This window comes from Staurois parvus, unplaced genomic scaffold (assembly GCF_062004578.1).
Source record: "Staurois parvus isolate SC_StPar_1 unplaced genomic scaffold, SC_StPar_1.0 ptg000137l, whole genome shotgun sequence".
NCBI classification, from domain to species: Eukaryota; Metazoa; Chordata; class Amphibia; order Anura; family Ranidae; genus Staurois; species Staurois parvus.
Window position 1 is genome coordinate 4897021 of NW_028317933.1, and position 18463 is coordinate 4915483.

At 41.2% G+C, this 18463-nt stretch overlaps 1 protein-coding gene across 1 annotated transcript in view; it reads left to right on the plus strand.

The window, feature by feature from the left end:
• STXBP4 (syntaxin binding protein 4) overlaps positions 1 to 18463 on the plus strand; it is a 222179-nt gene that overhangs the window by 124981 nt on the left and 78735 nt on the right. The window contains exons 14-15 of the mRNA XM_089673286.1: positions 5670 to 5719; positions 15862 to 15986. Of these exons, the coding sequence (XP_089529412.1) occupies positions 5670 to 5719; positions 15862 to 15986 (175 nt within the window). The remainder of the gene's footprint in view (positions 1 to 5669; positions 5720 to 15861; positions 15987 to 18463) is intronic.

Below are 18463 nucleotides of genomic sequence, written 5' to 3' on the forward strand. Positions count from 1 at the left end.
ACGTGGCGAGTCCCATAAGTGCAGTACAAGCTGGTGCGGTGGCGAGCACAAGTAGTGTCCCGCGGCCACCAAGAATTCGCAGACAGGCCCGTAGAGCCCCTAGTGTCCTTCCGGATGTGCTTGCAAATCCCGATTGGCAGCCCACAAATTCTGCAGCACCCGTACTTCCCCCATTCACTGCCCAACCCGGAATTCAGGTGGAAACAGCAAATTTAAATACTCCCCTTAATTTTTTTGAGCTGTTTTTCACAGAAGATCTTTATGCATTGATTGTGGATCAAAGCAATTTATATGCACGCCAATTTATCGCCGCCAACCCAAATTCAAACCTTGCCAGACCATTCGCATGGAAACCCATTACGGTTTCCGAATTTAAAGTTTTTTTGGGCCTAACCCTCAACATGGGCATTAATGATAAAAATCAATTGCGGTTGTATTGGTCCACCGACCCTCTTGTTCACATGCCCGTGTTCTCTGCTGCCATGGCCAGGCATAGATATGAGAGTATAATGCGTTTTATGCACTTCTACGACAACTCACTCAGTCGTCCTCGGGGTGACCCTGAATTTGACCGGCTCCACAAAATTCGGCCCCTCGTAAATCACTTTAACCAAAAATTTGCAGATGTGTATACTCCCCAGAAAAACATCTGCATCGATGAGTCCCTCATTCAATATTCTGGCCGCCTTGTAATCAAACAATATCTCCCCAGCAAGCGTGCCAGATATGGGATCAAGATGTATAAGACCTGTGAGAGGGCAACAGGCTATACATGTAAGTTTCGGATTTACGAGGGAAAAGATAGTTACTTGGAGCCCCCCGGATGCCCAGACTACATGGGGAGCAGTGGCAAGATAGTTTGGGACTTGGCGTCATCCTATTTCCACATGGGGTACCACTTATACGTGGACAATTTTTATTCAAGCGTGCCACTATTTAGACATTTGTTCAATTTGGGAATTTGCACATGTGGCACTGTGCGATCTAATCGCCGAGGCTTCCCCCAACGGCTTGTAAATACCCGTCTTAAAAAGGGGGAAAAAGCCTGCTTGAGAAATGAAGAATTGCTCGCAGTGAAGTGGAAGGACAAACGGGATGTTTACCTCCTGTCTTCCATTCATGCAGATACGACCGTCCAAATTACCACGGCAACTGGTGTTGTTGAGAAGCCCCTCTGTGTCCACGATTATAACCTTAACATGGGAGGGGTGGACTTCAATGACCAGATGATGCAGCCGTATTTAGTTTCCCGAAAATCCAAACGCTGGTACATAAAAGTGTCAGTTTATTTATTTCAATTGGCTCTATATAATGCTTTTGTTCTCTATAAAGCAACTGGACATAGTGGATCATACCTAAATTTCCAGTTAGAGAACATCAGGGCCCTTTTGTATCCAGAAGGTGCTGTGCCCCAAATCCCTCTCCCAGATGCAGTTAGCCGTCTGCATGAGAGACATTTTCTCGATACCATTCCTGGTACCCCAACCCAAAGAAGACCCCAAAAAAGATGTCGTGTCTGCAGCAAACGTGGAATTAGGCGTGACAGCCGCTATTGTTGTCCCTCCTGTCCTGGCCAACCTGGCCTCTGCATCAAGCCCTGCTTCCGCCTCTACCATACACTAGTGAACTATTAGTATAGGGTACAGCACGGCACAGATCAGGGCACATTTACACAGGGTCTCAAAAGATGTTCGGTAGTCAGGAAACTGGCTATCGCATTTGGAGAGACCCTACCAGCTGTTTAAATGTTTGAAGTTTGGAAAAAAAAGTAAAAAAAAATAAAAAAAATAAATAAAAGTACAAATACCCCCCAAAAAAATAAAAAAATGTAAAAACCAAAAATAGTTATAGTTTTTTTTGTTGTTGTCATTTTTGTGATTGTTCGACTTTCACTGGTTTATTGTTGTTTTATTGTTAACCATTTCTGTTTGCAGGAATGCTTTCAGCTGCAGCGCTGACCTGTTTATTCTGACAGCAACAGGAACTTGCTCTCAGAATAGACATAAGTCAGCGTGAGCAGCGCTGTTGGATGAGATTTTTCATCCGCAGTTATAAAAAACAGAATATATGCCAAAGCATGGGGGCCTGGGGTGGCCTGTGGGTGGATGGCCCCTATGCTTCGGCATATATATTTTATATTTGTTGGCACATTTCATGTGTGCCCACCATTAGAAGTGGGTGGATTGAGGGAGGTTTCTAATGGTGGGCATACCACCACACACTTTTCCTTATAAAGTTGTTTTATTGAGTTTATGTTTTATTGTTAACCATTGTTGATTTTTTTGCAGGAACGTCAAACTGCAGCACTGACCTGTTTATTCTGACAGCAACAGGGTCTTGCTTTCAGAATAGACATAAGTAGGTGTGTGCAGTGCTGTCGGATGAGATTTTTCATCCGCAGTTAAAAAAAAGAGAATATATGCCAAAGCATGGGGGCCTGGGGTGGCCACTGGGTGGATGGCCCCTATGCTTCGGCATATATATTTTATATTTGTTGGCACATTTCATATGTGCCCACCATTAGAAGTGGGTGGATTGAGGGAGGTTTCTAATGGTGGGCATACCACCACACACTTTTCATTATAAAGTTGTTGAGTTTATGTTTTATTGTTAACCCTTGTTGATTTCTTTGCAGGAACGTCAAACTGCAGCACTGACCTGTTTATTCTGACAGCAACAGGGTCTTGCTTTCAGAATAGACATAAGTAGGTGTGTGCAGTGCTGTCGGATGAGATTTTTCATCCGCAGTTAAAAAAAAGAAAATATATGCCAAAGCATGGGGGCCTGGGGTGGCCAGTGGGTGGATGGCCCCCATGCTTCGGCATATATATTTTATATTTGTTGGCACATTTCATATGTGCCCACCATTAGAAGTGGGTGGATTGAGGGAGGTTTCTAATGGTGGGCATACCACACACTTTTTCTGGCAGAGATTTCTTCTCTTTTTTTTCATTCAGCCCACAGGCTGCATAAAGAAAAAAAGAACATAGCATATACACCCAACAAGGACCAGTGACGTACTGGTACATCACTGGACTTTGAATGGTTATACCAGGGTGATGCCTGCAGCTGCAGGCATCATCCTGGTTTTATTTTTTTCAGCCGGAAATGGGCTTTCATGTAAAAGCATTCCTAGTGGTTAATTAGCTGCAGAATTGCCTTTACAAGCAGCGGGAGAAAATGGCCCCCCCTCCCCCTCCCTGAGATTTGCTTTCCAAAAAGGGGTCATTTGGGGGTGTTTGTTCTATCCTGGTATTTTAGCACCTCAAGAGATGTGATGGGCGGTCAGAAAGTAAAAGCTGTGTAAATTTCAAATTATCTATACCATAGTTTGTAGACGCTATAACTTTCACACAAAGCAATCAATATACACTTATTGGGATTTTTTTTACCAAAAACATGTAGCAGAATACATTTTGGCTTAAATTTATGACTAACTTTGAGTTTACGATATATTTTTTATAGCTGAAAGTAGAAAAAATTGTTTTTTTTTCAAGATTTTCGTGTTTTTTTGTTTATAGCGCCAAAAATAAAAAGCGCACAGGTGATCAAATACCACCAAAAGAAAGCTCTATTTGTGTGAAAAAAAGGACGTAAATTTCGATTGGGTACAGCATTGCATGACCGCGCAATTATCATTTGAATTAGTGCAGCGCTGTATAGCAAAAAAAGGCATAAATTACAGTATCTATACCATAGTTTGTAGACGCTATAACGTTCACACAAAGCAATCAATATACACTTATTGGGATTTTTTTTACCAAAAACATGTAGCAGAATACATTTTGGCTGAAATTTATGACTAACTTTGAGTTTACGATATATTTTTTATAGCTGAAAGTAGAAAAAATTGTTTTTTTTTCAAGATTTTCGTGTTTTTTTGTTTATAGCGCCAAAAATAAAAAGCGCACAGGTGATCAAATACCACCAAAAGAAAGCTCTATTTGTGTGAAAAAAAGGACGTAAATTTCGATTGGGTACAGCATTGCATGACCGCGCAATTATCATTTGAATTAGTGCAGCGCTGTATAGCAAAAAAAGGCATAAATTACAGTATCTATACCATAGTTTGTAGACGCTATAACGTTCACACAAAGCAATCAATATACACTTATTGGGATTTTTTTTACCAAAAACATGTAGCAGAATACATTTTGGCTGAAATTTATGACTAACTTTGAGTTTACGATATATTTTTTATAGCTGAAAGTAGAAAAAAATGGTTTTTTTTCAAGATTTTCGTGTTTTTTTGTTTATAGCGCCAAAAATAAAAAGCGCACAGGTGATCAAATACCACCAAAAGAAAGCTCCATTTGTGTGAAGAAAAGGACGTAAATTTTGTTTGGGTACAGCATTGCATGACCGCGCAATTATCATTTGAATTAGTGCAGCGCCAAACAGCAAAAAAAGGCCTGGTCATTAAGGGGGGTAAATCCTCTGGGGCTCAAGTGGTTAAGGGATGCTGAGCTGTATTCAATTGTGTTTTTGTACCTGCTCAATTTTGATTTCTGCTTTTCTTTTGAACCTGCCCTGACAAAAGTAGGAGATATAAAACAAATCTTCCCTTTTCTGTTTAAGGTGTTCTGGCAATTAGTATATCGTAGTTTAGGGGTAAGGCACAGACACAAAATTCTTGGTTATTTCCTGCAGGTGCTGCCTTCCCATTGCAAGGGCAGGAGATAAATGTTTCACCTGGTTATATTTAGGGATCTTAAATTAGAAGTTTAGACTATACAATATGCACCATTTAAATGCAGCCTTCTCACCTTTTCCCATTACACTGCATACAATTTACTGTAAATCACAATTTAAATACTTTCCCCCCCCCCCGGGTTTTCTTTGTGGTCATGTGACCAAAAATCTCTGTCTCCTTAGTGTATTGTGTGGTTGGTGGGAGGGGATTGCTCCCCTCCAACAACACCTAGAGCAGGGGATTCCAGTGGGTGACATCACATCTGTATGGAGTTCAGTCTCTACGTCGGCCCTGCACATTACAAATGGCAGCCAGAGGTTTTCAATCAGGCCACCACATTATGAAGGGAAAAAGGTTTTAAATTGCGATTTATGTTAAAGTGCATTCAGTGCAGTGGGGAGAAAGCATTTAAAAGGTGGGGTGATGTATAGCCTAAACTTTTTAAAGCAGAGCTCCAGTCAAAATCTAAAAAAATAAGTCAGCAGCTACAAAAACTGTAGCTACTGACTTAAAAAACAGACAAACAGAGCCTGTCCCTCGATCCAGTGATGTCCTCACTGCAGCTGGTTCAATGGCCATCCTCTCTCCCTGGTGTCGGTATCTTCAGTCTGCACATGTGTGAGTAGCAATCCACCTTGTGAATGGTTCCATAGTCTTCTGGGACCTGTCTCGTGTCCAAGAAGACTACGGGAATGGAGGACAACTTCTGCTTTCTATCGCCTAGGCAATTGCTGTGGAAGTGGGATCAGATACCTGTAAAGGATTGGCACCTTTGGGGAGTGGGTACCCAATTTTAATAGGGGATGGGGGACGAGGCCTTAAAGCAGAACTTCCCCCTTTGGATGGAGCTCCATGTTAATTAACATCGATTTTTAAAACCCTATTCCAATTCTAAATTAAACTAAGTCTAATTGGTCACTATGGTTCTTATTAAACACTTGTTAAAAATTAATCGATACTGTGGTTATACTTTCAGAACATTCACGAGGTTCTCTCCGATGATCAAGGTTCTACATTAAATCTATGGTGAGTATGTGACAAATGTTCTCACGTATTTCATTTGTTGTATTTTAAAGTGGTAGTAAAATTGGCAATTATATAAAAAAAAAAAAAAAACTGGGCTCCCTTTAGGGTTAGGCTATGATGTGCTAGTATGCAATGCTGCCAAGGTCTTTCTTTCAGGTTCTAGGGCTCCAATCCTTGCAATGGCCGGGCCACGATGACATTGTTCTCATGCGTGTGTCCAGAAGTTGCGGTTGCAGCACAGCACTCAGCATTCCATGGCACACTGTGTGGCCCTGGATGCAGAGCATCACTGCGCATGCGTGGGTGATGTCATCAACTACTGCCGATGTGAATATATCCTAAATGGTGCGTGTTTAGGAGATATTCATTGTAGCTATAGGTAAGCTTGATTGTAAGTACTGTAAGTACAAGTGCACGCAGAGAGTTAAATCTGAATTCTGAGCAGATTTTTTTTTTTATTTGACCTACTGCACAGGTTAACTGCTCATTTTATTCTTGGGTAGAGGACAGCAAAGATATATTTACTCCATCCTCCCTGCGCAAATCTAGCCCAGCACCCCTCCCCCCAACTCCAACGGTCTTGAAAATGGACTGTTCCTGACATCATCACACCCATAGCAGGCTCCAGATAGGAGCAGTCCACCGCTGGACAGTGGGGAAATGCAGTTTTCCAGAGGATTGAACGATCAGGTGAGTGTAAATGTGCTCACCCCTAGAAAAAACAATCAGTTGACCTGTGCAGTGCGGGCACAGCCCGACTGCATGGGGAAAAAATTGCCAGGAGTTAGGTTTTAACTACCACTTTAATGCAGTATGTAGTGGATTTAATAATATTCATAGTTCCAATGCATCAATTAAGTACATTTCAACATTACCAAATCATATTATTATTTTGATTTAAACCTTTCTTGTCATGGATAAACAATAAACCTGCGTTTAAATAATTTGAATGATACTTAACTTCAGTCATTCTATAGAGTAGGCCTTAACTGGGTAACCCCCTCCCTCCATCACCATTTTTACCATACTCCTTTTTATATCTATCTCTCTCTAAACTTCACTTGTACGTTTACAGTTTAGTTCTTTGAAAACAACCTATATTTAAAAGGCAACCCTTAAGTGCTCACCATTCCATTTCAAAGCATTCAGTAATGCGCAATTGGTGGTGAGTTGCATCATACCACAATGCATAGGTTGGAACCATCTCTACATTATGGGGCATGAGTTGAAAAAAAGGAACATGTCTGTTTTGTTTGTGAACTGTGGTACATTGACAACCCATTCAAAATGAATAGACTGCCTTATTGTGACATATGACAACACATGAAATATCATACATTAACATCTATTTAGTATCCCACTGCAGCACATTAGAGAGCTGCACAGGTAGACAGTGACTGAACCTCAGGAAGGGTCAATTATTATTATACAGGATTTATATCGCGCCAACAGTTTGCTCAGCGCTTTACAATATAACAGGAGACAATACAGCAACAATACAGTTCAATTAACTGAGAGTGCTCACCAACACCCTCGCAATTCATTGAGCACTTCAAGCTGTCTGCCACAACGGCAGACGGAACTTGTAGTTCATTCATTCACGGGAAACTGAAGTGAACATGTGGGAGGAGCACCACTTGGCAGAACTATTTTTGAATTGTGACAGCGGGTGAGTAAAAAGGATCCCCCACCTGCTGTCACAGTGGGGGATTGTGGGAGTGTGGGCAGGTTCTCTTTGGTAACGTGTTACACTCTAAATATGGTAACACCCAAAATTGTGTAACATATTACAAAAGATGAAAGGTGTTTTCAGCAAGGACACCAGAAGATTTTTATGACTCTCCTACACTCAAAGTACAGAGGGAAAAAAGTGGACAGTTCTGTATTAATAATTCGCATAATTTGGCATCTGTGTATTAATACATTCTGTTCTAATGTGCTGATTTGGCATTAGTATTGCAATTGCTGTGGAAATTGTTTCCTTGGTAAACAAAGTCAGGGGAATAAGAAGAAGATACCTGCTGTTCCTGAGCTCACCCACATAACCAAAATGACTGGTCCATGCTCATGCCTCCAGCCATCCATAGTAGTGCTTCTCCATCGACAGGAATACATGGGCTGAGTGGTGTGCATTTGCAGCAGGAGCTAGATGCCCCTTGCATAACTTTCTGTAAAGAACAAAGGGGATACTTACAGTTGTATTCAAACATTTGCATCCTCTTGGAGAATTGGTAATATCCAATATGTACCATTTTTAAAGAAAACATGAGTGAGCAGGCAAAACACATTTCTTTTATTTCTTATAGGATTCATATTATGTAACTGTAGGTCATAACAGAATGGCACAATCCTAAAACAAAACATGGCAACAAGTAAGCAAATTAAATGACCCCTGTTCAAAAGTCATCATCCCCTTAGTTCTTTATACTGTGTATTGCCCTCTTTAGCATCAATAACAGTGTGCATTCTTTTGTAATAGTTGTCTATGAGGCCCTGAATTCTTGCAGGTTGTATAGCTGCCCATTCATCTTGGCAAAATGCCTCCAGGTCATGCAAAGTCTTTTGTCATCTTGCATGTACAGCATGTTTGAGATCTCACCAGAGTGGCTCGATGATTTCAAGTTCTGGAGACCGTGATAACCAGTCCAGAACCTTCACCTTTTTCTGCTGTAACCACTGGCGGGTCAACTTGGCCTTGTTTTTAGGGTCATTGTCATGCTGGAAATGCACAGCTTTTGTGTAGAAGACTGAAAATTGTCTGTCAGTATTTTCTGATAACATGCTGCATTCTTCTTGCCATCAATTTTCACAAAATTCCACGTGCCTTTAGAGCTCATAATCACCCCCCCCAAAAAAACATCAGTAAGCCACCACCATACGTCACAGTGAGAATGCTATTCTTTTCACTATAGGCCTTGTTGTCTCCCCTCCAAACATAGTGCTTATAGTTTAGTGACCTTAAAGCTCTATTTTGGTCTCGTCTCTCCAGATTACAGTGTACCAGAAGCTGTGAAGCGTGTCAAGGTATTGTCAGGCATATTGTAACCGGCAACTCGACCATGCAGCTCATTTTTGTTAAGGCATTGCTGTATTGTACTCATTTATACAACCATACTGTCTTTTTCCAGAGCAGCCTGTATTTGTCCTGAGGTTACCTGTGGGTTTTTCTTTGTATCCTGAACAATTCTTCTGGCAGTTGCTGCAATCTTTCTTGGACTACCTGACATTGGCTTGGTATCCAAACTTTCCATTTCTTAATAAGTGATTGAACAGTACTGACTGGCATGTGCAAGGCTTTGGATATCTTTTTATATTGTTTTCCATGTTTATAAAGTTCCATTATCTTGTTACACAGGTCTTTTGTCAGTTCTTTTATGCTCACCATAACTCAGTAGCTAGCCTGCTCAGTTTATCCATGTGAGACCTAACAAAATCATTGACTATGCACAGACACTAATTGTAATTTAAAAAGCCACAGATATAGCAATTAACCTGTAATTGCCATTTTAACCTGTATGTGTCACCTTGTGTGTCTGTACCAAGGCCAAACATTCCAGGGGATGGAAACTTATGATCATGGCCGTTTAGGTGATTTCTGTTATATTTATAATTTCAAAAGGAGCCAAACAACTATATGATAATAAATGGCTTTATACAGTCAGGTCCATAAATATTGGGACATCGACACAATTCTAACATTTTTGGCTCTATATACCACCACAATGGATTTGAAATGAAACGAACAAGATATGCTTTAACTGCAGACTGTCAGCTTTAATTTGAGGGTATTTACAACCAAATCAGGTGAACGGTGTAGGAATTACAACAGTTTGCATATGTGCCTCCCACTTGTTCAGGGATTAAAAATAATGGGACAGAATAATAATCATAAATCAAACTTTCACTTTTTAATACTTGGTTGCAAATCCTTTGCAGTCAATTACAGCCTGAAGTCTGGAACGCATAGACATCACCAGACGCTGGGTTTCATCCCTGGTGATGCTCTGCCAGGCCTCTACTGCAACTGTCTTCAGTTCCTGCTTGTTCTTGGGGCATTTTCCCTTCAGTTTTGTCTTCAGCAAGTGAAATGCATGCTCAATCGGATTCAGGTCAGGTGATTGACTTGGCCATTGCATAACAGTCCACTTCTTTCCCTTAAAAAACTCTTTGGTTGCTTTTGCAGTATGCTTTGGGTCATTATGAGCAGATAATATTACCCGAAACACTTCAGAATTCATCCTGCTGCTTTTGTCAGTAGTCACATCATCAATAAATACAAGGGAACCAGTTCCATTGGCAGCCATACATGCCCACACCATGACACTACCACCACCATGCTTCACTGATGAGGTGGTATGCTTAGGATCATGAGCAGTTCCTTTCCTTCTCCATACTCTTCTCTTCCCATCACTCTGGTACAAGTTGATCTTGGTCTCATCTGTCCATAGGATGTTGTTCCAGAACTGTGAAGGCTTTTTTAGATGTCGTTTGGCAAACTCTAATCTGGCCTTCCTGTTTTTGAGGCTCACCAATGGTTTCCATCTTGTGGTGAACCCTCTGTATTCACTCTGGTGAAGTCTTCTCTTGATTGTTGACTTTGACACACATACACCTACCTTCTGGAGAGTGTTCTTGATCTGGCCAACTGTTGTGAAGGGTGTTATCTTCACCAGGGAAAGAATTCTTTGGTCATCCACCACAGTTGTTTTCCGTGGTCTTCCAGGTCTTTTGGTGTTGCTGAGCTCACCAGTGCATTCCTTCTTTTTAAGAATGTTCCAAACAGTTGTTTGGCCACGCCTAATGTTTTTGCTATCTCTCTGATGGGTTTGTTTTGTTTTTTCAGCCTAATGATGGCTTGCTTCACTGATAGTGACAGCTCTTTGGATCTCATCTTGAGAGTTGACAGCAACAGATTCCAAATGCAAATAGCACACTTGAAATGAACTCTGGACCTTTTATCTGCTCATTGTAATTGGGATAATGAGGGAATAACACACACCTGGCCATGGAACAGCTGAGAAGCCAATTGTCCCATTACTTTTGGTCCCTTAACAAGTGGGAGGCATATATGCAAACTGTTGTAATTCCTACACCGTTCACCTGATTTGGATGTAAATACCCTCAAATTAAAGCTGACAGTCTGCAGTTAAAGCACATCTTGTTTATTTCATTTTAAATCCATTGTGGTGGTGTATAGAGCCATAATTGTTAGAATTGTGTCGATGTCCCAATATTTATGGACCTGACTGTATGATCAATAAAATACTTTTTTTGGCATGATCAGTCATATTTTCAATATCAGTGATAAAAATTTCACGATTTCTGCCAGGGGATGCAAACGTTTAAGCACAACTGTATAGGACAGAGTCACTAAAAGTGTAGTTGTTTTTTTAATGCCTGACTTTCCTCTGTATGAGCTCCCAGACTTTAGCTTTATAGCCTTACATACTCAACTTGCTTTCTGCCTGCCCCTGTGATTTGTCCAGTATGATACAGAGGTAGCAATATTTTTTATTTATTGGGTGTGATAAACCATAGAGCCAGTACCACTGCAGGTAAAATCCAGGTAATAGCAAAGCCAAAAAATGGATCCAGGCAATTATCTATGATGCTGGTTTAGAGATGCTCAAGTTATGTTCATCCCTACCTATGCAGATACCATTATGTACTTGGTTGTATGTGTAACGTCCCACACATGGCAGCCTTGCTTCCGCTAGAAAGTAAAAGTGTTACAACAGTCTTAGTAAGTGAGCACGGTGGGTGGGGGGGAGAAGGGACCCTATAATGACATCATTTTCCTATGACTCTCTGCTGTGTCCCCAATTGATCTTGTTGGGGGCTCCCCCCCACCCAGGGGCGGACTGACAACTCATGGGGCCCCCGGGCAATAGGGGATCATGGGGCCCCTGTGTCCTTGCCCAAACTCAAAAAAGCCTATGAAAAAGGTACCATGGGCATCTCATGGGGCCCCCTACTGACCCTGGGCCCTCGGACAGTGCCCGAGTTTCCAAATGGTCAGTCCGCCCCTGCCCCCACCCCCTACCCAGAGAACACAATGGGTCCAACACATCGGTGTTGATGGAATCAAGTGAATTTCTTTTCTGCAACCCATGCTTGTTGGAAAGAAATTCGCTCCATCTATGGCAAGACTTCGTTGTCTGCTCAAAGACTGATTTTATTGATAAAAGGTAGAGCATTTTGGAAAATGATACGATTTATTCATATTACGACATGTCAGGGATATATTCAGACAGACTTTGTAAAGTTACCGATAAGTCCACTTGAAGATGGGATGGGTCACATCTAACCATAAAACTAGATAAATTAGTTTTAACTTTTATTTTAGTAAATTAAGCAAAAACCCATTAAATGTAATAGCAGATAAAGGCTGCAAGCAGCCCTCTCAGGCCTTAATAGCTTAACCTGATGTAAAGTTAAAAGGAAAGGTCATTGCCTTAATCTACCATGTAAATTACAGTAATCATCAAAAAGAAACGTATTCTCTTTTCTTTTGTAACATTTAATGTAACAGCAGCATGTGAGCAATGGCTTTCCATAGAGAGGCTGACCTGGGTTCAGTCCAGTCTGCTCCGTGTGCTGTGACATGATTGCCTTATAATAACCATATTAAGCTGCACATATCACCCGTAATCGCACTGAACTTACTTGATCCTTGACCTAGTTATTTCTTTCTTGCACATTATCCTCATAAAGATTTCTGCAGGGGCTAGCTTTTATTCACATGGGTAATGTGGAAAAACAAGAGGTTGGTCTATAGCTTGGACCTTTTAGAACAGCACAAGCTGTACTTTGATCTCCTATTTTCATGTATTTCATTATTTTTGACTGTAACTTTCCATAAAAAAAGTATGGGTTCTCCTACCCCCTCTTAGCTTTTATAATAGAAATCAGACCTCACATGCAGCCTGGTTCCAGTTTACCTGCAGGTAAGGTTATACTGTTTTACTGCTACTGGGTGATCATATATATATATATATATATATATATATATATATATATATACACGTGATTGTTCATTTCCAGGAACGGGGCGTGCGCGCTGTCCTACTCGTGCTGTCATTGGCTCCTGTAGGCGTCAATCACCTGAATATGTTTTATAGCAAGAAGTAAAAAATATTGTTAGTTTTTTTTTACTTTTCACTTTTTTTTGATTTATAGTGCAAAAAATAGAAAACCCAGTGATGATCAAAAACCACCAAGAGAAAGCTCTATTTGTGTGAAAAAATGGTATAAATTTAATTTGTGTTGCATGACCGTGCAATTTTCAGTTAAAAGTAGCGCAGCGTCGTATAGCAAAAATATGGCCCGGTCATGAAGGGGGGTATATCTTCCGGAGGGCAGGTGGTTAAAGTAAACTTGTTCATTGCCCATGCAGGAAAAAACAGGTCCACTTTAATGCCCCTCTTCCCAGCAGCATGTATTTACTTTCCGTTTGCTCCACCACTGCTGTGATCAGCTGTCAAGAGGGAAGAACATACCCTCTACCTCTGGGTATGAAGGTGCATGTGACTTACTCCCATTCCTTGTCAAATGGGGACAGAGAGCGATTCTTCATTTTTTTGTAAGCTTCAGCTAGAGCATCTTGCATGGGCTTGCATTTCCTGGTCCTAACAGCTGAACAGAACTGCATGAGAGCAAAGGACAGTTGGAAAATGTGCTGCCAGGAAATTGGGCATTAAAGCAAATCTGTTGGTTTGCCCTGCAAGGATGGAGATTTAGATGCTTGCAAATGCCCATTCCTGACTGGTTCTTTTTAAAGTGTAAATGTTTTGGAACACAGATGGTGCCTTCATTGTTTTTAGTTTAGTTGTTTAAATCCACATCACCCAAAAAATATTCCGTTTTTTAATGGATAGTACAAGAGTTCTGGTTTCCAGTGGGTTTTTAGAAAGAATGAAATGGCTTGAATTTTGACTTTTTAGAATTTAAAGCAGTTGTAAACCCTTCCCTATACCCAGTGAAGTGACTGGCCTCAGGTGATACACCGAGATTAAACAAATCTTCCTATATAAAGTGTACCTTGCTTTTTCAGTGTTCTCTTCTCTAAATCTAAGTCCAGAATTTATAAAGCTTGTCTGAACTTTCAGAAAGCAGGGGGCAGGGAGCTGATTGGAGGGAAGGGACACCCCCCCCCCCCTCCCTTTCACATAGCATACAGGGACAGAACTGAGGCTGCCACTCACAGGCTGTGTGTTGGAGCTCCCTCCCCTGTCACCTTTTCTCTCTTGGGGTCAGGAAAACATGTCAGAAGTGACCCATGCTGATATCAGAGGAAGGAGGCAACAGAGAGAAATGACATTTGGTGCTCTGGATAGAGACATGTACACAATATAAAGGGGCATGCTTTGTTCATATTTCATGTTTACAACCACTCTAAATTGTATGACCAGAGGATGAGTGATACAGCGTTTTACAATCATGCATCCTCTAGAGAATTCTCCATAGAATGGCTGGTGATAAATAAAGTGTGGCTGAAAAAGTGCTATCAGAACTACACTGGGGCAGGATGAAGCTACAAACTGATGTCGAACTTTAGGGTTCAGAACATCAGTGTCAGTCACATTTTATCACATACTATGCTAGTATCACATACTATGCTAGTATGTAAGATGGGGACATATACATAATAAATACAGTTGTTATGATGTTCTCTTTTGTTTCCCGTTCTGCATTGTTTTACATGTGTCTTTTACGCCCCATTCACACCTGAGCATTTTGTAGCTGCAAAATGTTCAGGGTGGAAAAAAAATCAATTATTCTTTATTGTGGTGGTTCACATCTACACTCCAAAACGTGTGATGCTCAAAACAGTTTTGTAGCTACTTTTGTAGCTCAATTCGGGCAGATTGTTTTTTTTTGTTTTTTGTAAGCAGCTGAACGTAGAAACACATAGCAGCAAATTGTGTAACAGATGATGGTTTTCTCTACTAGCCAGTATAAAAATGGTAAAGCTCCAAAACGCTTGGAAAAAGCTGTACAAAAAAGCCCCAAAATGCACAATAAAGCACCCGAAAAAATGTGCAAAATCCTGACGCTTAGGTGTGATTGCAGGCACAGCATTAACATTGTTGTAAACCTTACCTTGTAAAACAATCCATTTAGTTTAAAACAGAAGTGAAATGCAACACATTTGTGCATATATATATATATATATATAGTAAAAAAAATTATAAACACGTGTTTCACTTTTTTTTTTAAATAAATGATTACATTCCCTTTGTCCTCAGCTGCATAACTGCAGCACAATGATCTTCCCAGTAGATGGCTGTGCAGGGGGGCTGTCAAGGCAAGTCTGATCATTGAAGGAGAGCAGGCTGAATTCTCAACACAGCTAGAGAACTGACCAGGGTGTGTTCTCCTGCCTAGTGTGGTCAGTTTATAATAGGAAAGCAGAGGGACTGGCAGGAACACCAAGGATTTCCCACTAAGGAAGCAATACAAAGAGAGCAGAATACTTTTTAATACAAGTACATGGTGCAGCAGGCTCTTATCAGGAACATAAAATGTTGGGTTTAGATATTCTTTAAAGAGAACCTTTCTGTTTCCTAAAACATGCAGCCTAAACAGAATAAATAGTGGTTACTAATATGCAAAGTTCAAATTTGTGCAAAAAGTCAGAGACCAATTCTTCATCTCTATTTTCAAACCACTCCCCTCTGTCTGCTGATGTATGCAGGTAGTCGTGACATATGATTACCGCAGGTGGAGGGGCTAGGGGGTGTAACGGATAGTCTGGCTTCACTTTCTCTATGCTGTTGGTAAACCTATATGGTGGCACCCAAAAGGGAATTAGCAGGTTCTCTGCTAACTACAATGTGGCAAATTGTGATGCCAAAATGATGATTTGAGTTGGTGAATGATCATCAAGCCTGCTAGACACAGCTGTTGTACAGTCTAATCAACTAGGGTTGTCACACTCAGACCTTAAAAAAAATACTTTTTCAAAATACACTAAACCTTTTACCATTGGAAGACTTGCCCACCCTTACTCTACACAGCTTAATATTTACTACAAATGAGTTTGGCTAAAGCTAAAAGAGAAACCTTGTTACTTTGTGAAATGCTTTTTGGTTAAAACATTGCTTTCTGACTGTGCTCAAGATGTTTTTTTTCTTAAACAGTGAACGAATCCCCACAATCTCTCATCTACCAAGATTGGGAAAATCTAGACTTGGCATAACAGCAGCCATTGCAACAGAAGCTAAAGAACTCTCGCGATCTGTCCGTTCCATCGTAGAAGTGGACAGTAAGTTTAATATAGTCTTACATTTTTTCTGTATGTGTGTGTGTGTGGTAGGGATGGAGGGTCATGTGTTTGCTCACATTATAAAAGTACACCCCTCTGTCCATACTTTGTTTTTATGGGTTGCTTTAAGAGGACTTCCAGGCATGGAACGCAATTTCGGCACATCCAGCACTGAATGGGGGGGGAGGGGTATTGTTGCTAGGAAGGTCTGTTGTTGCTGGGGGGGGGGTATTGTTGCTGGGAAGGTCTATTGTTGCTGGTGGGGAAGCCCCCCACTTTCTCCTCATTGGCTCACTGGCTGTGATTGACAGCAGCGGGAGCCAATGGACTTCCGCTGCTGTCTCAGCCAATGAGGAGGAAGAGTCCCCAGACAGCTGAGGTTGTCAAGAATGTCACTGGATCAGAGGGGGATCAGGTATGGATTGGGGGGGCTTCTGCACACAGAATACATTTTTGCTAGGGGTGGGTCTTATGTTGCTGAGGGGTCAATCATTACTAGGAGGGATCTACTGTTGAAGGAGGGGTTTATTGATGTTGGCTGATGGGAGTCTATTGTTGCTGGGGTGGATTTATTGTCACTGTGTGTGGGGGGGGGGGGGTGGCTCTGTTGCTGGGGAGGTCTATTATTGCTGGCTGCTGGGGGATCTATTATTGCTGGAGAGAATCTATGTTGATCGGGGGAGGGGGGGGGTCTATTGTTGCTAGCTACATGGGATCTATTTTACTGCCTTTCTTGTTATCATTAAGAAATTCCATACAGATTACTGATCACCACAAAATTATAATTGGTTCTGTATTCTATACAAGGGGGTGGTATTGGGAGGTGGGTAGGGGGTGGCGCCAAGGAATGGTGCTTGGAGGTGGGTAGGGGTCAGAGACAAGGGGTGACTCAGAAGGGGGGAGTTCCTGCACCTATTTTCTGAGATAAAAAGCCCTGGTATATACCATACATGGCTGATGCCCTTAGAAGCAGAAAATCACAGAAGTTGACTCTGCTACTCCAGCAATCTCCACTTACTTTGTGGTGTTGTGTCGAGCGGCTGTCCTGCTGCATCGTGAGCACGGGAGGTCAGCCATATAGCACAAGCAACATTCAGAGAAAGGTTTAAATTTTCTATGTGAATGCAACGAGTTCTATGATTGGGCAAGTCGAAGAGGCAGTGGGTTGACATCACACTCTCCAGCATTTTGGATAGAAAACACTCCAAGGCTTTTTTCTAAAGGTATAGTAAGTTTTTTTTGAAAATGTTTTGGCCACAAGTTTTGGAAAATGCAGGAAAGAAAATTAAAATGTATTTTTGTACACAAAGTTGTCTATAAGATATTTCTAACACACATCATAGGCATACTTAGAAACAAACCTCAAAACACGTTCTGCTTCTCCTCCCGAGTGTAAGACTTTTTTACATCCTAGCCACACAATGGGGCACAAAATCCAAGGTGCATCTTTAGGCTTTCTATTGGCATACATTACCATTACACATCTAATTTCCATACTATCACATTTTTGGTGGCCATGTAGCACCAGGACAGTGGATAAAATTACCACATTTTTTAACGTGATGGCAAAGCAAGACTTTTGTTGATCCATGTGGGTGTCATATGAAGTCCTCTCGGAGATGAAGATGACAGCAACGAAGAAAAATGCGTTTTATTTTTTAACAGTTTTGGTCTTTTTTCGCTCATTTAACAAAAAATCCAGTGGTGAATAAATACCACCTAAAGAAAGCTCTAGGTGTGAAAAAAATGATAAAAATTTAGTTTGGGTACAGCGGTGCATAACCGCGCAATTGTCATTCAAAGTGTGACACTGCTGAAAGCAAGAGGAGTTAAAAGTGCCAGTTAAAAGATTTCATTTTTTTGCCCCACGTTTTTGTAAAATGTGGAAGGGAAAAAATACATATATTTTTTACATTTAAGAAAAATTATTCTTTCTACTGTCACCATAGTGTCAATGTACTACTTGGGGGGGGGGGGGGGGGGGTGATCAGGATATTTTCTTTTTTCACTGTGGTTGCTTTTACTGCCATGACTGCTGTAAGAGCAGTCATTTCTCACTCTCTCTCTGGTCTCTGGTTGCATTCCTGCAGCCATTGAGAAATACTGTGATACCTGTGACTGGCCACAGCTATCACATGGTACAGGGCTGCTGTGATTTGGCCCTGTACCGTGTGATCTCGCTGACTAATCACAGAGTAAACGATGATGCCAGGAAACTACATATTGTTTACCACTGTGATCGCTGGTTGGCTATAATGATCAGTATTCCTCTTTGTCCACCTGGACATAGCAGAAAGTTGATCGTGCACTGCACGCTTCCAGGTAGCGAGCACAAGCGATGGATGCAGGGGGACATACGAGTACATCCACTCGCATCGACGCTGCTCCCAGCCGGCTGTTTATGTACAGTGGCAAGGCAGGAAACGGTTAAACAGTAAGTTTGGTGTTCACTAAATTTCGGCAAGTGTTTTTCAGTA